The following is a 24,147-nucleotide window of genomic DNA, read 5'->3' on the forward strand; positions in this document are numbered from 1 at the left end:
GTGAAAAAGACTGTTTCAGGGTTATCTGATTGACAGATTTAAACATACAAAATAATATTCGTCGATGCATCAACCCACTTGAGCTGAACATGATATCACCGAAACAACAATTCAATCCTCTGACAAAAGCAATTACAGCATGTCTTATTGGCAAAAAATAGACATTGACAATCTGAAATGCACCCCTTGCAATATTTAACGACAGCTAATTATGTAATAAATAGGCTGTTATGGAATATTGGGAGATGGAAACACGATCCAACTTACTAATGAGTAGGCTACCTCAGAGACTCCAAATGTCTTTCACAGGATTTTTCTCACAAGAGCTTTTAATATTTGACATCTTGTTGTAAAGAGCGACATAGACTACACAACAAACGTGCTATTTTCATCGTCCTTTTTAAAGACCTGCACAGTGATTCAGGCTATACTTTTTCTCCCCTTTATAAATAGCTGTACTCCGACTCCGTTCAATGACGTGGGATACGCACGTACATGTGTAGGTGAATCTTTGAATGAGCTCTCCCTCTCCCCTCTCCCCCCTTCCTCCCTCTCTCCTCCGTTCCCTCTACTAGTTACTACGGGATCTCTATAAAAAGCCTACGGTTGATGGGAGAGCCCGGTCTGTATGGGAAGCGACTTTGGAGAAGAGGGACGACAGCGTCTGTGCGCGAAGACAGCATGGCACAGATTTGCGCTGACAGTTTCATGTTGATGATGAAGCGAGTTTAGAGATAGCCTACAGACATATTTCTACAGCAAGGAGCCGCAGCCATGGTCACACAGGGAACTTTGACTGAGGTAAGTTAAATTTCTATTTCTACAGACCAGATTTTGGGTTGCCTCATCTGAATCCTTGTGAGAGAGAGAGAGAAAAAAAGTGCAACCTAGGGAGAGGGTGTATTGGACGGGCCATCCCCTTAAGAAACCCAATAGTCTGCTTTGACTGACACTGTTCTAGTCTTCACTCTCCGGTTGGAAGTTGCTGCAGTGTGACTCATTTTTCCCTCCCATTCAGCCTGCAACCCGAAAAAAGAAAATCTCAGAAAAGACAAACTGCGGAAAAAAAAGAATCGCCTTTGTGTTTTTCCTGTCAATCTGGTTCACTTTGTTTACGCACTGTACAAAACTATATTTATACCACCATATTTGTTGGTTATTTATGTTTACCTGTCATAAAGATTCCAACTGGTTCACAATTAAACAGGTAGACACTTGTCCACCTAACGTGTGCAAATGCCACCGTGCAATGTCCACTGACACGTGCACAGACATAAAGGCGCACACACGTCTCCTGTGCCCCAATGTGTGTGTATGCAGGTTTCTGTATCAGCGTGTGTGTGTGTGTGTGTGTGTGTGTGTGTGTGTGTGTGTGTGTGTGTGTGTGTGTGTGTGAGAGAGAGTGTGGAGGTGGGGGTGTTCCTCACCAACCCCTCTACATTCTCGGGAACGCGTGGCACCGGGAGGTTTCCGGTGATAGTGATGACATTATAGCCATCACTTTCTTTCCTCGCCTCCGCCTCTCCCTCTCCTCCCCTTCATCCTCTTCCCTCCTCCCTTCCTTTCATGCACTTCCGGACGGCGTTTCCTTTAACTTTTTTTCAGTTTCAGTTCTGTGACGTCGTCAGCCAGTGAAGTCAGCCCTGCGTCATTCTTGCGCACTTTGCAGATGATACGCAGTCACCTACTATAACCCTTTTAAAGGTATAGCGCGCACGTACACACGCACGCACGCGTACACTGCAGTGTGATCCTCTGGCGTGCGGGGGTGTGAATGCGCAATGTGAGAGGCTCGTGCGCGGACAACACGAGGAAGGAGTGTGTGGAGCGAGTCAATGAAACCTCTTGTTCATTCACAACTCGTTGTTGTGGATACTGTTGCACTGACTTTGATCAGACAACGTTAATCATGTGTTAGTAAAGCAAAGCAACGGAATAATGTAATAGGCTATTATAATAAAATATGTACAGAAAATAATAGATTAAGCAGACTATTGCGTATGATACCAGCATCATTCAAACAACCTTGTTCATCATTATACTGAATGCTATATTTTAGTATGGTGCAACAATTCTTGATAAAATACAAGGACAAGAGTAAAGATCCACCAAAGTCCAGGCTCAAGTTCACGGCACACTTTTTATGATTCCGTGGGTATTGCACTGGATGCTTGTCAAGTCAAGCAGTTTCTCCCCGGTGCCATGGAAACCGAGCCAGACCAAGCCACTGCCCACGCGCTCTGATAAGCCTAGCTGCAGAATGGGACGAGAGCCGATTGGTTTGCTTGCGACATGACGTCACATGCCCGTACCCACGGGCATGTGACTTGTCGAGCAGTGAGACGCGTGACGGTACTAGTCACCTGACCAACATCTATTCGGTAATGAGAGACTGCAGAGCCTGTGGTCCACTTTAGACACGGTTAAGTTGGAGAACCTATGGCGCTACAATATGTAATGGGAGATAGACTTTTAGAGTTACATTTTATAGATTTGATATATATTTATGATGTAAAATACACACTATTATGTTTACCTAAGATTTGCGAAGTGTCACTCTTTACAATCTGAAATGAAACTTTTAGGTTGCCTTTCCTCTCCACTGTCAGCGTCGTTCACTTCAGAACCGCGGACAGCGCCGAGCCACAGCGCCACTGTGTCGCTGTCCCAGCGCCATGGTGCTGAAACACAGATGAAAGGGAACCTGTTGCAGAAACACGTTCATTAACATTGACATGAGACATTTTGCTTATTCAAAGACATACATCTGTATCAAGAAGATATTTGCTTGTTGAAATGAAATGAAGCTTTGTTTGTTAAAAAATCCTTAAAAGAAGTGAAAAGTGATGGCTTCCTATTATGATTTTTCTTGCTAGACAGATTTGATTTACTGTTGCATATACTGTTCCTAGTTCTTACAGAGTTAGCTGTTGGAATCGTCGTCTTTATGGATATTCTTAAAAAAAGTTATTATTCTCCTCTTGGATAGGTGACAGAGTTTCATTATATAAAAATAGTCAAACAGTCTGGTCTGTCCTTTAGGTCTCTCTCTCCTTCCCTCTTGTTGTCCCTCTGCCTCACGCACTCTATGCTCTCTCACACATAGTATGAACACTAACTAGGCCAAAGACAGTGGGTGCATGATGCCTAATGCCAATCTTGCCAATAGTTTTTTAAATGCACGTTTATAAAGTATAACATTTTCCCAAGGCTCTTACATTTAGATAAAAATGCGAGCTGGATGATTAAGAATATTTTAACTTTTGACACAATTTTAACATTTGCTTGACTGGCTGATCAGTACAATATTAAGATGATTAATTGTTTGCTTGGTTACTTGGTTGATACATTTGTTCTACTTCCTCAGATAGCCTCACAGTTGTTAATAATGTAGTGTAAATAATGGTATCATTTGTAAAAATAAATAAATAAATAAAAATAAATCCCTGGGCCCTGGTAACAGACCAGGATTAAGACTCATCATATAGCTTCACAATAGCACAGGACTGCCAATTGGACACTGTAATGTTTCAAAAGATTAACAAAAAAAAAGAACTTCCACCAATGTGTATTTCCTACCTCAGGTTAGAGCACAGCAGTAAAAGCTAATTTGAGAGCAATCTGTCAGCAACATGCGGACTAAAACTTGAGGTAAAGAAGTTGTTTTGCTGCACAGGGTCACTGATAATGATGCAGAGATTGTGCTAAATATAACTATTACAGTTAAAGCAGTAGCAGTAGCTTTCAGCATCTTATCTACTCAGTCATGTTGTACCTAAATCCTCTCCTCTTTTTGCGATGCAGGTTTTCAAAAGGCCACCCTTCTTACCATCTCTTCCCCATCCTCCTAACTTGGCCAGAGCATCAGCACCTTGGCTTTAGACTGCTTACTGCTTATACAGTGTCACAGTACAGTAACAGTCTACAGTCATGGCTACTGAAGCCTGGCAATGCACCAAACACCACGCTGAAAACAACATGGACATGCAGAGGCCATGCTGTAGTGATGTCAACCTAAAGGAGAAAAACACCATGGTAATACTATTAAGTACAATTTGTATGTTAGAGAATTCTCTCTCTGTGTCTCTGCTGGTCTGTCTCTTTTCTCCTGCTCGAAAAGGAAACCTGTGTGGGCTCGCATTGGGGGAGTCCTACACCATGTCAGTGCGTAATATCCGTACTCAAACCAATGAGACCTTGCAGTTTTTAGTTACCATGCCAACTCCGGCTCCACCCTGCTGTCTCCATGGCGACCGTGGCTTTAGATTGTTACTTAAGCAACAGCACCATGGTAACAGTCTACAGCCATGGTCGTTAGGGGCAGGTGGCACAAGGGAAAAATAAGAAAGAATAAAGTTAAGTTGTAGCAAATAATTAAGTTGGCATTTGATCGATATGCTGTCTGGAGCAGCAAAGTTATCAATTTGATTTCTTCGTGGCTACACTTTTCCCTTGATACGATACCAAAAGTGTTATATACTGTATAGTGTTTAAATTCTTTAATATCACAATAATACACATAATGCAATTTATCTGATACATCATAAAAGATTAACCAATAAGTACGCAATGACACATATGGACACATATTGCTTTTCACATTTACTTTATTAGGTGTAATGTTTTTTTTTTATAGCTTGATCATTTAGCACAGTAATAAATGCAAAGAGCACACGCTGAACAGATGAGTCAGCCAGCTCCAACACCTGTTCCCCTCTCTATTCATCAGACAAGAGCAGTCTCACTTCAAAGCAACACAGGCAGGAATTCCCAGTAGGCAGCGCTGTAACCTGCAGGCAGACACAAACCACACACTGGATCCTACACAGATGGGCTAACCCACGTGTATGCATGCACACATGCAGATACAGACCTATGGTATGCTGACACACAAACACACACACACACACACACACACACACACACACACACACACACACACACACACACACACACACACACACACACAAAGAATGCACTAGTCCTTGGCCCACTTTTCTTCAAGCACTACTCTATAATATCTAGAGTTATTCTGCCCTCTATTGGTCAGGATTTGTCAGGTGTTGTCTCCTTATTACATAGCTACTAAACCCAAGCTGAGACATTTTGGAGCTAAACATGTGCCTGATTTAATAAAATAAAATAAATAAAATAATATAAAAAGATATTTGCCTACGGATACTTGAGTATGTAGCTGCCTTTCATTGTCCCACTGAAAATGTGTTTTCACATTTTGTAACTGATGTGAAGGATGGTGGCGTTTTTTTAAGGTTGCAGAAGAAAAGTTTGTTAACTAAGGCAAATGTTATTTAAGTGACTCCAGATTCCAGCATGACAGAAAAGTAGATTTCTCTTTTAAAATGATGTGTGGCAGCTATGCAAACTCTCAGATAGTTTAGATAGTTGGAATTTTTCATTAGTAAGTAAAAAGCTGAAAAATACAGAGAACTGAGCAATTCGGTGGAGGGGCGGGGGGAAATCAGCATGTAGAGCTTGGCTGCACCACAGTGAAATTATGTCTTACAATCATGATATAATGATATGAGGCACATACCTTTGTCATACTAACTGAAGATTTACAAAAGAAAATTGAGAAAAGACTATTTTACTCTTAACTGCATCCTCGTCCATCACATTTCTGCCATGCATCATTTTCTTTGTCTGTGATCCTTTAAAATGGCACCATATTTGCTGTGTGTTGACTGACTGAAGAAGAGAAAAAAAGGAGATGAAAAAGAAAGATAGATCAACAGTTGTTTATCCTCTACTTCCCTGCACCGTAAAAGCTCATGTGCTGACAGATAAACAACAGCACATAAACTCTTACTGTTCAGGGCTGAGAAGCAATGTTATCTGACACGCACACACGCACGCACGCACACACACACGCACACACACACACACACACACACACACACACACACACACACACACACACTGCAAATCAAACCACATTTAAAGGTGCATTCCACTGATGAACCAATGTCAAGGTCTACTGTTTATCATTGCTGTGGATTTCTCAATCTTGTCAATTTGAAAATTGTTTATATATGATTGCACTGCTAAAAATGAATTCATTTATTATAAATGATGAAACCTATAAACCTTTAATACCAAATAAATATTAGTCAGTCTTAGGCCCCGTGTAGGATCCCACATTAGGTTCCAGTGCGAGGCTGAGAAAGTCTGGTGTAACCGAACACCCATCAAGGTTTTATGGCTTTTATTATGGTCATCACTTCAGAAGCTATTTGATTGTTATTTTTTGTTTAGTTTCTTTAGTGTGCATGGTATCCTCTACAAATATCATTGGGCTACACAAGCATATAGCAAAGGCTTTTGATGGCATCATTGTAGCGTCCCTTTTTTTACCCTCACAACCTCTTAATAATTTTCTGAAACCAAATAAGATTGCACAACTGTGTGTATTTTTTTTGGATATGTGAGCCAAGGCATTCCTCTCTCTCTCTCTCTCTCTCTCTCTCTCTCTCTCTCTCTCTCTCTCTGTATCTTATCCAGACTCTACCACAGTCCTCCTCTATAGTCACAATGACTAATATTTACCCCAGTAGTGTCAGTTAGGCACCCAAAAGGACAGCCAAACCACAGCTGTCCTCACCAGGGCCCAGCCACAGCCTCTAAAACATTCCAGTAAAGCACATAAGCAGACAAGCGACTGCAGATTACATCATACAGCAAACGGCCGCTGCCCTAACTTCAGATGGCCTCAGCTGTGTCCTCAGTTCACCTCTGTACCTTCTCGGTCAACAATCAAATCTACCTCAGTCTGAACATAATCACATCTGGTATTGAAAATACTGTTTTAACCAGATACACACGCATTGAACAGGTTGAGTGGTCAATCACAGACAGAATGTTGCAGGAGATCAAATCTGTGACTGTGACAGGACTATCCAATACGTTGTATGTCTGAAATCAGTCAGAGGGACGGATAGAGAGAATGCTATGCTTGATGACTGGACAGAGACAACAAACAGACAAGTTTTGGCCCTAGCCAAAGTACATTTTGTCCACACAAACAAGAAAACCACAAAGCAGAGGAAAACCAGAAGTGTGCAAGCATGGAATAAGAAATGACCAAATCACACCCATATGGAGGAATAAAATATACAGATCCACACACACACACACACACACACACACACACACACACACACACACACACACACACTATGCCCATTGTTTGAGCCTAGATATCACACTACAGCATAAATCTCTTCACTGTGTAGTTTCATGACATCAACTGACGTTCCTTGCCTTTTAATGTTCTTTAAATAGTAATTTGACTGACAACTCTAAACTCCCACTGTTCCCTCTTTCATATGTCAACACACATCACATATGGCAAACATTGCTCACACATCATTAGGTTCCTTTTTTTTCTCGGCAGGCTCATGCGGGCGCACATGCACACCCAGTCAAAGACAAACACACCAACCCACACACACAAACAAAGGAAGCAGAGAGGCATAGCTAAACCTCATGTGATACTTGACACAGGTCATACCTCTGTAAAACCTCAAACATGATGTTACAACACGTCCATCTGCACCAGCCTACTAATTTAACGGGGCAAGAACACACACACAGGGAAACATGCGTAGACTTAAACTAAACAGTTCATAGAGGTGTGAAATATCAGGTTAAAAATCCAAATGACCCAACGGCTCTGTCTTCAGCATCTTGTCTTTTGTAGCAATAAGAACATTGTAGATTACACTGATGACAAAAATAAAAAATATTAGTGAATAGTCACAAAAAATGCATATAAATCCATAGTTGTAGGCCAGGTGATACAATCTGAAGTCCTCTGCTGAATTTTGCAGATTATTCCAGTGGGAGTTGTCAGTAGTGGAATAGTAACAAGGTCAATTTTGTCAGTGTCTGGATGGGCCTGGGCCATGGGATGACCAGGCTCTTTGGAGTTTAAGTGCAAGTCTTATATAGACTTACTTACCACGTGGCCCCTCCCCTCCTTCCATCTCCCATAACAACAAACGCTCCATAATCAAAATAGAGCCCATCTGTGCTCTGACACACCCCTCTGCCCCCTGCTCCGTCCCCCATACTCCACCGGGGGAAGAGGGAAAAAGTGATCCTTCAATTGCGGCGCAAATTTGAATGTGCCCTTGCCCTTCCTTTTTAACCGCAACAGCCAGAGAGAGGCAGAGTGGGAGAGGGAGAGGGGGAGGCAGAGAGGGAAGATAACTCCACCCTCATCTGTCTCTGTCTCTCATTCCATTATTTCCCGGTTGTTGTGCAACAGGGGGAACGGATTCCTGAGAAAGGAGTCACGGCTCTGTTGTAAAACTTACTGGCAAGAGTGAACCTCTGTGTTTTTCTTTTAACGTTTCCCTCGCTCATTCACTCTCTCCGTTCGTCTCTACTTGTTATCAAAACCATGTGTATGAGTGTGTGTGTGTGTGTGTGTGTGTGTGTGTGTGTGTGTCTGCTGTGAGGTCTTGGAGGGCCACAAGGGCCACAGGGGAGCACAGAAGACAATAAATATAAGGGCAATGATGGTGAAACGAGACCCCGTAGCTAAGATGTACTGTATCTGTGAGTAAGTGGCAGCTGTGGCTCATTAGATGTTGAAACAGGTGACATGTTATAAACATTAAGACAGATTAAGAGAGTGAGAGTGTCTGTTTACAAGAGTGGAAGTTGATACTCAGTATAAGATGTTTTACTGTGGAATTTCATCTCACGAAGGCAAATAACCATATACAACAGCCCCCAGTCGTCTGTAGTTTTCGGATCTATTTTTGGCCATGTTATAAATGAAGCAGACATGTAATAGGGTATGTTGAGCCTGATGACACAGAATGTAAAAGGGAGGAGGATGTTAAGGAGAGTTCAAAGCGAGGAAGAGGTCGGTGGAAGAAGAAAGGAAAAAAGGGAAGGAGGGAGAGAAAGAGGTAGAGGAGAGAGCACACATCTGGAAACAATCGAATGAGTGCAGTCTGACGTGCACATGCTTCAGCTATAAAAGAACAACATGTCCTTGAACTTTGCGCATTTGAGTGTGTGCATAAACCTGCCTATATAACTCCCACATGAGAAAACACCTTTATGCATCCATATAAGCAAAAGACAGACCAATCATTGAGATGCATCGCCTCTGGATGGCAGACCAACTCTTCATTACTCTTCCCAGCAGATTCTTATATAACTTCAATATGGGTGAAAATGACTCAGTAACCACATGATGATGTGTAAAGATGACTCCAATTTCATTCAGTTCATTTTCATTTGTATTAACTCTGGGCAAAGACATTTTTAAGTCCACTGAGGCTCTGATATAAAATTCTTGTCATAATTTTCCACAATCATAGTGGAATGTTTCCAGAACCTAAAAATGTCAGTCCTCTCCTAGTCTCGCATTGCCAGACCTTCCTCCACAGCGCTGCGGAGGAGGATCTAGCTGGTCCACACAAAATTCTGGGATGGGAGGAAAACATGCTCTTGTTTATTGACATTTCTTTAAACCAATCACAATCATCTTGGGCGGTGCTAAGCACCGGACACAATGACGGTGCCTATGCAAAAAAAGCCTTGGGAAGGAACTTGTTTAGGTGGAACATGTATACGTTCAAAAGTTGTTTTAGTCGTGCCACAGAAAACTCAACAGATAGTCTAGCTAGCTGTCTTGATTTCCCCTGCAGAGATCTGAGGAGCGGTTAACAATAGTCCTCATAAATCCACCGGAGTTTAGAATGCCAACACAAAGAAAGCGGAAGGCGAAATTTCCGGCGGCAACGGTACAATCCTGGAAGTGAACCGTCATGGATATAGACTAGTCCTCTCTTGGTGTGGTGGTTTTTTAAAGAAGAAAATGCGTTTAACATTTTACTTTTGAGATTGCGACGGGAAAAATACACTTCCTTTTTTTCCTGTAAAATGAGTAATTTTACTAATATTGATATTCATCTCATTCCCAAACAAATTAATAAAATTCCCTGATTGTTCCCATCTGCCGAACTGTCTAAAGGCATTAGAAAACTTCAAACATAGTGCTTGTTGGATCGCCTTGCAGCGTCTGAAACACCCTTTGTGACTACGGAAGGAGGGCCTGACCGGACTGTTAGTTAGGTTTGAATTAGTCCTTTTCACAACAGACGGTTTGACAGCAGGAAAAGCAGTTGTAATTGTTAACACTTTATTGGAACAAAGCCATAATGAATGTTATAAACTACACTTGTGCTTTCTCTGCTATGATGAATTTAAACATGTAGTACAAGGAAAAAGTCATGCATTGGCAATGACTCAAGCAATAGACTCTCAATAAAGGTGACTTCAAAGATATTTTACAGCTCACTAAAGAAACAGAGACCAGAGTACATTAAATGAACAATTGTCAATTTATTGTCTGTTACAAGACATCTTCCCTGAGAAGAACAGCAGTCATTGTACTGTTTTGGATGGATCAGAACAGAGTTTTTCAGAGAAAAAAAATGAGAACAGAGGTTATGACTCTGAACTTTTTACATTTTTAGTGCCTCTGGAATCAGATTTCTCTGAATATTAAATAATCAACATTCAAGTGCAACAACAGTTAAGTGCTTACGTTTTATTCATGGCTCTTTACTTATTCAGCATCTGACTGAGTTTCTGTGACGTTCGTTTCTCACTGGAACCTCTTGAGAAAGTCCTGGTAGGCTGGTCTGTGAGCAGACACAGCAGGAACAAAATGGCCACCAGGATGTGTCAAGACCTGAGGGTCTTGGAAGGACGGGAGGAGTTCCCTGCTCATGTTGTCAGGGATGACTCGGTCTTCCAGTCCAAACACATGTAGGGAGGGAATCTGAAGGGGAGGGTTGTAGAATTTTTGGTGTTCCTTACATGCGCTGCGGAAACCAGCGACAAGGATGGCAAAGCGGAAGCTAAACTCTGGCTCCAGTTTTTGCTCCTGAAGAGAGCACAACATGGCCACAAAAGCTGCTCCCTGACTAAAGCCTAGGATGCCGTCAAATGGACCTTGGACCTTCACAGCTTCTCTCACAGCCGTCACGCTCTCATCGAGCCCAAGGCTTTCTTCACAGTGCTGCTGAGCACTGAAACTCCGAGCCTGGACGTCGGAAAACCACCAACCCCTGGGGTCCTCGTCGCCCCCAGGTCCAGGACCTGAACCATTCTCCTTCTCTGGAGCTTTTGAAAGGACAGACGAAGAAGGTGGTTATTCTGCTGTGTTCAATTATTTACAATTCAAAGGGAGGCACTAAAGATGAGTGGACTAAAGTGTCTTTCATCCTCTGAAAATTAAAACATTTACATTAGGACTTAAATACAAACATGTGTTGTATTACATTGTACATGAAAATACAGTGGTGTGAAAAAAGTGTTTGCCCCCTTCCTCATTTCCTGTTCCTTTGCATGTTTGTCACACTTAAGTGTTTCGAACATCAAACCAATTTAAACAATAGTCAAGGACAACACAAGTAAACACAAAATGCAATTTGTAAATGAAGGTGTTAATTATTAAAGGTGAAAAAAAATCCAAACCATCATGGCCCTGTGTGAAAAAGTGATTGCCCCCCTAAACCTAATAACTGGTTGGGCCACCCTTAGCAGCAACAACTGCAACCAAGCGTTTGCGATAACGTGCAATGAGGCTTTTACAGCGTCCTGGAGGAATTTTGGCCCACTCATCTTTGCAGAATTGTCCTAATTCAGTTACATTAGAGGGTTTTCGAGCATGAACGGCCTTTTTTAAGGTCATACCACAACATCTCAATAGGATTCAGGTCAGGACTTTGGCTAGGCCACTCCAAAGTCTTCATTTAGTTTTTTCTTCAGCCATTCGGTGGTGGACTTGCTGGTGTGTTTAGGATCATTGTCCTGCTGCAGAACCCAAGTTCGTTTCAGCTTGAGTACACGAACAGATGGTCGGACATTCTCCTTCAGGATCTCTTGGTAGACAGCAGAATTCATAGTTCCTTTTATCACGGCAAGTCTTCCAGGTCCTGAAGCAGCAAACAGCCCCAGACCATCACACTACCACCACCATATTTTACAGTTGGTATAATGTTCTTTTATGAAATGCAGTGTTCCTTCTACGCCAGATATACTTGGACACACACCTTCCAAAGAGTTCCACTTTTGTCTCATCGGTCCACAGAATGTTGTCCCAAAAGTCTTGGGGATCATCAAGATGTGTTCTGGAGAAATTGAGACAAGCTTTGATGTTCTTTTGCTCAGCAGTGGTTTTCTCCTTGGAACTCTGCCATGCAGGCCATTTTTTGCCCAGTCTTTTCCTGATGGTGGAGGCATGAACGCTGACCTTAACTGAGGCAAGTGAGGCCTGCAGTTCTTTGGACGTTGTTGTGGGGGTCTTTTGTGACCTCTTGATGAGTCGCCGCTGCGCTCTTGGGGGTAATTTTGGGCGGCCGGCCACTCCTGGGAAGGTTCACCACTGTTCCATGTCTTCGCCATTTGTGGATAATGGCTCTCACTGTGGTTCGCTGGATTCCCAAAGCTTTGGAAATGGCTTTATAACCCTTTCCAGACTGATAGATCTCAATTACTTTCTTTCTCAATTGTTCCTGAATTTCTTTGGGTCTCGGCATGATGTGTAGCTTTTAAGGATCTTCTGGTGGACCTTACTGTGTCAAGCAGCTCCTATTTAAGTGATGCCTTGATTGTGAACAGGTGTGGCAATAATCAGGCCTGGGTGTGGCTAGAGAAATTGAACTCAGGTGTGGACAACCACAGTTATAGTATGTTTTAACAAGGGGGGCAATCACTTTTTCACACAGATTTTTTTTTCTCCTTTAATAATAAACACCTTCATTTACAAATTGCATTTTGTGTTTACTTGTGTTGTCCTTGACTTTTGTTTAAATTGGTTTGATGTTCAAACACTTAAGTGTGACAAACATGCAAAGGAACAGGAAATGAGGAAGGGGGGCAAACACTTTTTCACACCACTGTAGGTCAACATTTCCTTAGTTTTCTGTATTTTTTTTTCCATATTCTGTTCTTAATATTTTGTAGAAATTGAAATCTGCATGTTTCAATCTGATGCCTAAATGCAGTTTGAAACGTGCATGATTTGTATTAATAATAATGGTTTGCATACAAGCAGGAAGTTATTTTCAGATCACAGACGATTTAAGGTAAGGTGGAAAATGATGAATGAATGCATTATCTTGTTATAGCTGTTACCATAAACTACAGTCTGGAGCTGAAATTCTTTCTTAACTTGTTAAGGTTGCAAAACTTTAGCTATAGCAACTATAACATTCATTCTAGAAGTTGACTAATTAAGCCAAAATAGCCATTGTCACCTGTAGTGTCCAAGCTTGTTAAGTCCATCTCTATACTTTCAATTAGCCTACATAAAAGTCAACTAGCTACTTGTTAACATTACTAACGTACACATACAGTGTGTTTTGGTTGGATGCAGGTGTACAGGATGACCCACCTTCACTACTGGCTTGCTGCACACTGTGCGGTGCGCTGAGGTAAACAAACTCCACTTGTTTCTTCAACAGCTTCCGCAGAGCTCCCGTCTTTTCACGGTACGAGCTGCCGTTCTGACGGTAGCCATGAATGCACAGGACCCGGAGAGGTGCCATGGGGAGGTTAGCCTAGTTAAGCTAACGCTAGCCAGAGAACTTAGTTTCAATTACAGTCGGAGGATATTAACGTTAATATATAAGAATAACAAGTCGTTGTCATATAGCACACCACTTTATCTGGTCAGATAAAATACAAAGCTCGATAGTTTAACGACGAAATAGAGTTACTTAGCTATTAAAATACCGAAAGTTCAGCGAATTTGTTCTCTCAATACATCTATGGCGACAACTCGAAAGTACTTCCGTTTATTCTTTTCAAAGTAAAACTATTGTTGTTAAACACATGGCTAATGTTTCTCTCATTACCACTGTGAAAATAAAGAATATATTTAAAGAAGTATAGTAAATGTAAATAAACATAACTTCAATACACATTTTTAACGCTGACACAACTTTATATTTAATGCATTTATCAAGAAGGAACTCATTCGCTTGAGGCAGCTTCCAACAACAGTTTAGTCAAGCTATAAAATGTAAGTTTGAGCTGCTAGAAATAGCTGATGTACTCATTTATATACGATGAAATATTAGGTGTATTTTTCACAATATAAAAATGAAAAATGTACATATGTTACAATTGGTAGACTAAAATAACAATTTACACAGTTGAGTGCAAATAAGCAAATAAATATGGAGGGCGGTACAAAGGATTCACACTCCCATTAACAGCCCACTAAACATATGGCTTATACCGATTATGCTGCAACCATTCACATCCGACCTCCTGCAATCTTGTGTTGACTTCATGAGGCGAAGAGTTTAGGCCTCATAATATCTCACATGAAAAATATAATAATGTGTGTCCATTACATGCCATTCCCATCCCATTTCATAACAAATAAATACTTAAATGTGTCAATACATGCTGCAAAGTTAAACTACTGAGGCTTGATAGTTAAATCAAATCTTTGACACTGACAGAGAAGACTGGTCTGAATTATTCAGCAGTGGATATTCTTCTCTACAGTGTCTACTTCTTCTTAAATGATTGACTGACAGAAAGTTAATCCATTCATGGCTATTGCATGGTAGAGCTTTGCACATTTCTGTAGAGAAGTGCAAATCAGTGGGCTATTGAAGACATTGTAAGGTTTTTGGGACATGCATTTCCTAGCCTTTAGCTACTTTCAGAAAGCCCAGAGCTAGCCCGAGCAACTTTTAGTTTCTCACCTGTATAACCCAGGACTTATAATAAGAGCCAGGTTAAGGTCAAGCTTTCACAGTTTAGCAAAATCATAGTTCACACTAATGATCTTAACCATTCTGAAAAATTGTCAAAATAATCAAAGGTTTTCCTTCCACCTCCTCACAGTTATAGCAGATGCATTTTATTGTCTGATTGATGCTCTACTAATGGAAACAGTGTGTGCTTGTGTTTCTGGGACAGGAGAATGGACTCATGGCTAGCTGGTGGGAGGCTGACCCCTGTAGACAGGGATGAGAATGTCTCTTCCTGCGATATCTCAGACGAGTCAGGTGATACAAATTAGCTATTAAAAAAATCATGAAAAACGTCAGTACTTAAATCTTTCATCTATCTTCAACAACACAAAAAACCCAACAAGACACTTTATTGTCAACACAGATAAAAGTGAAATGCTAATTCTAGGCCACAGGAACGCACTTATCAGACTCTCTTTAAAGTTCGGTGGCAGTGCAGTTCTCTCAAAGGACTATGTCAAAAATACAAACATTATCTTTGATCCAGATTCCCTTTTGACAAACATATGAAAGCAAACACCCTAATCTCACTTCAGAGAAATATGCAGGAGTTGGCATTTAGCCAGTCCGGTTTGGTGATGGCCCAAAGCAGGGACAGCCATAAAAAAATTTAGGATGGGTAAAAAGTCAGAGAAAGAAAGTTGCATCATGTATTGCCCACGTTTCCTATAATTCCTTGACATCCAATATGCACACTGTGTTTTTTTTAAATGTAGTATCGGTGTGTATTTTTCTGTTGACTCATCTTTAACATACTTTGCTTTTCACTGATAACAAAATATTATTATTGTTGTTATTGTGGCTCCAGGGCACACCTAGAAGATCTTTACTGAGATGTTTTTTTGTGTGTGTGTTATGAAAGAGTCAGGGTCAGGGTTTACCCAGCTGGGGCGTGATAATAAAGCAGGGAGGACGCCAACTGTTTCGTAGGTGCGGCCTCGAGGCAAAGCAAGCTTCTGATTCAGAGAGACTTCTGTGTCCTCTCAGGAGCTCTGTCAATGAGCGATAGTTTTCTTTGATGATGTCTTTTGGTGTGGTTTCACATACAGGCTCTGTCAATTAGATTAAGTAAAGGTCTTTTGTTGGGGAGAGAGCGCACATGTTGCCTTGCTATGACGCACATGCTAATTAGGGAGAGTGAGAGGAAAAAAAAACATACCCAAGGGACAAGGCTGCTGTTGATGTTCTTCAGCACTGGTGAGGAGCCATGTGTCCATCCCCCAGGGAGGCAGAGAGAGAAAGAGAGAGACCTTTGCTGGGGGAGACAAATTGATCCCCTGTTTCATTTTTTATTTTTAATTCCTTCCAGAATTGTCTGCTGCAACATATTACTTCCTGGCTGTCCCAGCTCCACACTTACACATTTTGTGTTATTCAAAACTCAGCATCCTGAACACTCATGGATCTTAAAAGATAACAATATAATAACATCATCACATCCTAATATATAACAAATAACTAACAAAATATCAAAATGACCATTTAACCATAAGCCTCTATCATAATGTTAATTATCTGAATTGCAGCATGATATAATATACAACCCTTAGATATAATGGCAACACAATATAATGTGTCTAATTAGTCTATGAATATAACATGAGGCCATAATTAGTATACGATACTACATAACTTTAACTGTGACAACTGAAACCAGAGAGCCAGAAGTCAACTTGTCGTCTTTCACATTTCTAACTCAGCAAAAAAAGAAACGCCCCTTTTTCAGGACACTGTATTTTAAAGATACTTTTGTAAAAATCAAAATAACTTTAGAGATCTTCATTGTAAAGTGTTTAAACAATGTTTTCCATGCTTGTTCAATGAACCATAAACAATTAATGAACATGCACCTGTTGAACGGTCGAAAAGACAATAACAGCTTAAGGGGGGTAGGCAATTAAGGTCACAGTACAAAAGTAAAGAGACCTTTCTACTGACTCTGAAAAACACCAAAAGAAAGATGCCCATGGTCCCTGCTAATCTGCGTGAACGTGCCTTAGGCGTGGTGCAAGGAGGCATGAGGACAGCAGATGTGGACAGGGCAATACACTGCAATGTCACTACTGTGAGACGCCTAAGACAGCGCTACAGGGAGACAGGAAGCACAGCTGATCGTCCTCACACTGGCAGACCACGTGTAACAACACCTGCATAGGATCGGTACATCCGAATATCACACCTGCGGGACAGGTACAGAATGGCAACAACAACCGCAAGAAGTGGCCAGTCTGGTGCAGTACACGAGGAGGAGATGCACTGCAGTACTTAATGCAGCTGGTGGCCACACCAGATACTTTGACACTTCTGTGATAATTGTTCAGTTTATGTGTTAGTTGTTAAATCTTTTAATGTTCATGCAAATATTTGCATATGTTAAGTTTGCTTAAAATATAAAAGCAGTTGAAAGTGACAGGATGTTTCTTTTTTTGCTGAGTATAGTTTAAATAAGTATTTTTTCAGTTTGATTGATTCTATTTTGATGCCAGTTCTGTGAGGTTTTGAGAAGAATAAATAATATACATCAATATTAAAATTGTGCTACACTCAACATGTAGATCAATGTGATTGCTTTGAATATTCTAAAACAATGAACAATGATTCATATCTCTTCAGTTTTGACACACACACAAAAAAAACGTATGTATTTTTTATTTTTGTGGCTAAAGGATTATAGTATATCTAATTAAATTTAGAACATAATACGGCTGATTTAAAGTGCAGGAATACTTCAAACTACCAAAATGTAAAAATAACTCCCTGTAAAAACAAACCCATAGAGCTGGGACTGTGTAAAAGATTGAGATAACTGTCATGTTACCAAGTTACCAATTATGGCTGAGAGGTGAAATGAGGTCTCCCTTTATGTTATACTGCAGTCCACAGGGGGGCAGTGGTGCACTGTAAGTTCATGTTGCACTACTGTAGAAGACCTCCGTGCCTCCCTGGCTGCAAAATACTACCAGCAAGCTGAACCTACTTGAGTGTACGAGCACAGCCTACGGGAAAACAAATCCACTGCAAGTATTGCACAGAATAACGATAAAGAGTGGAGTCATGCATAATATTGTAATTAGGAAATTCAGAAAACACTGATTCCAAATGAAACCATTCAAATAAAAACTACAGATGGAGAATTACAGTATCTTTAACAAGAGAGTCCTATATTTATTCTCACTGTAAAGCCTGCTGCTGATGTACAACAGGATCTACTGCAGATGAGCATGGAGGACACACAGGTTAAGCTTCACAGCCAGAGCCAAGAACCATATTGGTGGGGGGGTGGGGTCAGAATGGCCTGCAGGTTTTGTCCTCAAGTGGAAGATCTGAGTTGCTATCCTCTGCAGTGACATTATTAGAGACCCTATCATTCTGCCATGAGATCTGTGAAGTCAGTGCGCACATAAAAGAGGACAGAATAGAGTATGACAAATGTCCTGTCCGCTCCGGATCCTCACTGGAGCTGGCGATATAGGCCATACACAGTGTGAATGCCCTCAGAAATAAAGCAGATAGATAAAAAAAAAGCATATTTATGCTTGTTCTTCTATTCGGGGGGTAGGAGGGGGCACCACTACGATTCTTATCAAGTCAAGCGTTGTGCAAAAACAGTGTGATAAAAGCTGTTTTGTTGTTGTATTGACAGCTGACAGATGTTATGATGGGGTGGGACAAAGGTGACAGGTGAGGCAGGAGAAGTTGGAGACATTTTTTGTTACTGAAAATGTTAGTGTGTGACACCATTATTATTTTGTTGTGCTTTCCCAATCAGGCTTGTCAGTGTCAGACTATTGTTTTGGCAAAATGTAACAGTTATTTTAGTGCCCCACTTAGGCTAATCAGAATCAGTGGTATGTGAGATAATCTGTGTCTGACAGACTGAACCTGATCTGTAGTCCCTTTTTATGAAATCTCTGGAATATCCCTTAAACCATTTGATGTTGCTCTCAGCTCCATTGAGTCACAGTACAGTCTGCTACAAAGCCTCTTATCCTCTCCTTTAGACGATGCTTTCAATGCTCGGACTGAGCAGGCTCACACCTTTACCTTATTGACTCACTGACTAATTATTTTAGCAGCCTTGAAAAAAGCTATTTATTTTAAGCATTCAGTACAATTCTGATTGATTCATACAGGAGGGACTCCTTGTGATCTCAGTGGTAAATGTTTGGGAACGGTTTGTACTACAGGTTTTATCAACCCAGTTTCCACAAGCAACAAATGGCAGACAGAAAGGTTACCGACTAGCTGGTTAAGAAAGTGAATCAAACATTTAACAAACTAGATTTTTCTCTGCTCCCTAGTGGCAAAACAAATAATCAATGGAGCTACGTTTTGGTTTAAAAAAGAATATCTTTTGCTACGTTTACAACTCACATTCACACTGCTCTGGCATTTCACAGCCCCTAAACCAGAGAAATTTGAAAACACTTGACACTGACCCCGTTTTGGTTTGGTATCTCCGGGGTTGTGTTGCAGTCTCAACGGCCGCAAACGGAGACCTTTGGCAACACCGACACTGATGGCAATGTTTCGCTGCCTTATTGGGTCTTATCAGTCATGACGTCTCGTTTTCCGAAACTAAGCTACTAACGTTACCATGGCAACTACAAGCAACAGGTGGAGTATACATGCTGCCTCCTGTTGACCCCGGCACGCGCATGCCCAGTATACGAGAATGTTGCTGAGATATGCGGTTTGTGCGTGTTAGTTTAAACGGAGATTAGTTCTTCTACTGGAGCTAAATACGTTTGTGTGCACGGCAATTGCTTTTGGCTCAAAACTCAACAGTAATTATATTACAGTTATTAATCCAAGTAACTGAGTTACTGCATTACCCGTGATTTGTTTTTTTTCTCAAAGGTAGGCTTATATATATGATGACGTGACTGCTTACTGCATACTGTAATTTAGTGCGCGGCATGTCAGGGCCAGGGCAGGTCACGTCACGTTGGCTACTAGCCAAAAAGCTAAACGAAGGAGGACGGAGAGAGGAATAATTTCAAGAGCTGGAAGTATTCTCATTATATAAGGGCTTTGACCGAGTGGGAACATCCAACATGTCACTGTTACAGCCTGAATGCAGAATGTTTGAAGTTATGCAGTTTGCCTGATTCTTGACTCCTCCTGTAAAGTTAATTATTGTTACAATAAAGTAGAATGAGGAGCTGGCTTGGGGGGGTGGGCCGTGAAAATAATATAGTAATATAATGAGTAACGTAACTAATTACTTTTGATACTAAGGAATAAGTAACTGTAATATTGTTACTTTTTTAAGGAGTAATAAGTAAAGACTAACTATACTTCCTGAGTAACTTGCCCATCACTGCTTGTCAACAGGCTTCAAATGGTGAATAGTTAATGCTTGTGTGTTTAAAGAGAGACACCACTGTCCAGAGCGCAGTATCCTAGAGGTTACCACAGCATCTAAGAGCCCAGCTGGGACCTGGTAGCTAGGCAGAGATGACACCAACTGTATAATAGGTGTGGTCTCTGGACCTGCTCCAAGGCAAGGCAGCTTGTCAAATGTTTTCAGTTCCTCTCAGTGTCTCTGTGATTATTTTCTTTTTCTATTTTTTATCCTTAAAGATATGGCGCTAGTTTTAGAGAGGTGTCACATATAGGCTGTTCTGTTTATTAAAGGTCTTTTGCTGCTGTGAAAACGCACAGGCCTACTGTTGTGTCGTGATGCACATGCCAATTAGGGAGAGTTAAAAAACACACCCAGGGGACAAGGCTGCTGTTGACGTTCTCCCGCACTGATGAGAAGCCATGTGTCGATCCCTGAGGGAGGCAGAGAGAGAGAAAATAACAGGCCGTGTGATAAAAAGGTAGGGAAGAAGAAAGAAAGTGGGGAGTTCTTATACTCAGGTGTGATATGGCCCTTCCCTGTCACAGTGATTTATGAGGGACAGAAATATTTTAATATTACTGCTGCAAATCAGAGAAACGGAAGCAAGCGGGGACTAAGGAGGTTTTAAGTGTGTGTATGTGCGACTAAGAAACACTAGTCAGGCAAAGGAGCAACATTCATATCAGGCAAAACCAGAAAGGAAACTATATTTAAACAATTTAAGTGGACACTTAGTAAAACACATGGTGCTCCCAATCTGCAACACCACTTCGGTATGCAATTCGTGTACGTCCTTGTGCGTTATACATTCTCACAAATAAAAGGTACACCAGGATGTTTAAATGCATGTGATGTATTTGCTTTGCTCCTATACTGTAAAGGTGGAAGTCTTCTTAATAGATTTTTGCAGCAATGACTCAACTTGTGTCCTTTTGCATTTGAGCACCAGTCACTTTATAGGTCAAACCATAGTAGAATTAGTGAATGTAGACTCCGTGACGTAACCCATTGTTTTGTGGACCGCAAGTTTTGAAGCCTGTAGTTTGGCGATACGGGCGTCGGCATCTTAGTTCTTTGCAACCGGATGTGACGATTTTTGACAATAGGGTGTAGCTGGGGAAGATGATGCGGCCAAGCAAGTGTTGTCTACGGTTGCAATGGCGCTGCGCTAAGCTAAACGCTAAAGGGGGAAAGTTGCAAATCGTCAACATTTCTGAAGCGAGTCATGCAGTGGAGATTTACCGGCGGGTGAACGCGGACCTCCAGGTACTGCCGCTATTCATCTGCATGTACAACAGTACAGAAAAGCCTGCAAACTTTAAGTTACCAGCTAATGCTAGTGGTAGCTAGCTAGCTTGGTTGGCATAATGCTGAACAAGACATTTTTAGGTGACCAAATGTTCCAATTAACTTTGATGAAGTGAAAAAGAAGTGAGAGGGTCAAAGTTTAGGACAAAAACATAGACAATGGATACACATTGCTAAGCTGCTTTCATGATTGACAGGTCAGCATTTAGCCACGCCCCTAAAGCATCCTCTGCTTATTGTCAATTTTAAAATAAATTGGACAATAATTTACAAAATGAACATCATGCTGTATTGAAGAAGACTTGAAAGTAGTGATTGAGGCCATAAACTTATTATGAAAATGTTTATTGAGGTAATAAATCAAGTCAGAAGGGTCATTTTCTCAGACTTCTATAGAATCAGACTTCTTTTTGCAACCTCCGCTGGAAATGAAATAGAATGCAGGTTCACCTTACGCATTGGCTTCACTTTTCAGGCCCAGAAGCTTGGTCCATTCTTTTTTTTTACAGTCTATGGGTCGGACGTAGAATCAATATAAAAGATGTATTTGAGTTTCTCAGTTTGAGACTTGATTTTTATTTATCAGTGAGAACTGCGACTCTTCTCTGTGGGATTTCCTGTTTCAGCAAGTTCAAGTTTGTGCTTTATATGCATCAGTACAGTTGTGTGTACATGTATCCATTGCTCGTTATGTTTTTGTAATTAACCTTATCACTTCCGAACATGCACAGAGAGAAAGGGAGGACATCGCGAAAAGACCGATAACCTTGAGAGGTTTCTCGATTTGACTCTCCGTGCTGTTCCTCTTTGAAGTATTGCTCTGCATCCCCTCTCTCACGCCCTTATCACATTCATTCATGTGATTCATGCAACAACACGTCTCACCCAACAACCCCCACAACAAACACATACATATACATACCAACATGTTTCTGTACTGTATACCTTGGTACGAACGAGCTAAACTAACCGGGCTCGTTAAAACCACAAAGACCACCGCTACTAAAAGTTAGCCTAGCCAGTAACAAAACAAATCCCTGTGCCTCCTTTTCCCTATGTGTTGCGTTCAACGCGAGTGTGTGACTAACCAGCCTGGGTGAGTGCAACACTTTTCTTACTTCTGGAGGGGTTTGCGTGGTGTCGCTGACTCACCTCAGACTACGTTTAGCATTTGGGATACAACGGGACCACTCCGTTGCGTAATTTGCTCCGCTCTGTCAGTGTCCTTGCCAGGCCAGACCTGCACCCTCTTTGTTGTAGCCGATGAGATTTTTAAAAGGTGTATATGCAAAAGTTTGTAGTGGGGAAAACAAAAAAGTATTTCGGTCCTCTGTCTTTCGAAGTGTTCTTTGTTTAGCGGCATGTGCTCCACCGCCGTTCGCTTGAGGCCCGGGCTGCATCTCAAAACCCTTATTTGATAGCTCCTCGGGCCTCAGCTGAACTGGAAGTTGTTCTATCCCTCCTCGGTGAAGGCCGTCTCAAAGCTCTTATTGCTGCCCCGAGGACCGAGGAGTGAGCATCGAAGAGGGATCACCGAGGAGCTATAGGCGAGGATACACGAGAGCAGCCTTCCTGGAAGCCGTGCAGCTGAAGGAGTTGCTAACTCTGCCCAAACAGCTGAAAAATTCATGTGACCCTTCAGAGGAAAGGACGTCTCATCCCTCCCATGAATTCCTCGCGTCTTTCCCGTGCCTCCTCGGTGGGAGGGACTAAGACGCGAGGAAGGAAGGCAAGTGGAAGAGTCGAGGAGGCAATTTAAGGGTTATGAATATAGCAATAAAAATAGCAATAATCCCACACACCTGTGACTGTCCAGGTTAAATCAGCACACAACCACTCCCCCCTCATGACACATCAGTCTGACACTGCCCACTTCCTGAAGGACCCCAACTAATATCATTACAACCCGTAGGCTCTGGTTTGCTTTAGTGTTGTTTAATTCATTACTCTCTATTACTTATGAGCTTTAAGTGAGAGATTGTTGCATTTCCAAGATTTTAATTAACACAAAATAATATAGATTATATTTCAAAAAGAAATATTGGTATCGGTATACACAGATGGGACTCTATTTCTAATCTCAATACTGAGAATACCAAGAACCATGAAATCAATCAATCTTTCACTTTTACATTTTTTGAGTACATAACTCCGCAGCAATTAATTTACACTGGCTGCTCTGGAGACCTCCAGTCAGCACCACCTTTTAACCTTCATTTTGAAAACCTCATCTAAAACATGTACCAGGAAATGTCGGTACACTCTGTGTCCTACAGACTCGTTTTGCTTGTTTGCAGTTAACAGAGAAAGTAAATGCCGGTCATGTAAAGAAACAGACAGCTCAAGTTTGACGAAAGGTAAACATTTTCCCACCGAATAAAACGTCACCTTGGGTGCTGTGTGGTGGCGAGACAAATTGTCATTAAAGGGTGAGCCAGCCTGACTCCCACTCAGGTGTACAGCACACCCATTTAGAGAACCACACAACATTAACACACTTTCTGTCACAACACACACACACACACACCAACTAATTCCACTTCAAGTTGAACATTTACAACATTGCCTCTCGTCATTAGTGATGGATAATAGGTGATGATGAGTGGGGAATTTCAGAGGCCCCACATCTAATAATAATAGCATGCAAAGTCAGAAAGCTGAGAGATG

At 41.4% G+C, this 24,147-nt stretch overlaps 1 protein-coding gene across 1 annotated transcript; it reads right to left on the bottom strand.

Moving 5' to 3' along the window:
* Positions 1 to 10,363: 10,363 nt before the first annotated feature.
* On the bottom strand, positions 10,364 to 13,842 carry ovca2 (OVCA2 serine hydrolase domain containing). The gene is made up of 2 exons (XM_078266521.1): positions 13,445 to 13,842; positions 10,364 to 11,169 (listed from the first exon to the last, which is right to left on the bottom strand). Exons 1-2 carry the CDS (start codon positions 13,596 to 13,598, stop codon positions 10,649 to 10,651), a joined length of 675 nt encoding a protein of 224 aa, XP_078122647.1. The 5' UTR covers positions 13,599 to 13,842; the 3' UTR covers positions 10,364 to 10,648.
* Positions 13,843 to 24,147: the final 10,305 nt, after the last annotated feature.

Source organism: Sander vitreus, chromosome 13 (genome assembly GCF_031162955.1).
Source record: "Sander vitreus isolate 19-12246 chromosome 13, sanVit1, whole genome shotgun sequence".
Lineage (NCBI taxonomy): Eukaryota > Metazoa > Chordata > Actinopteri > Perciformes > Percidae > Sander > Sander vitreus.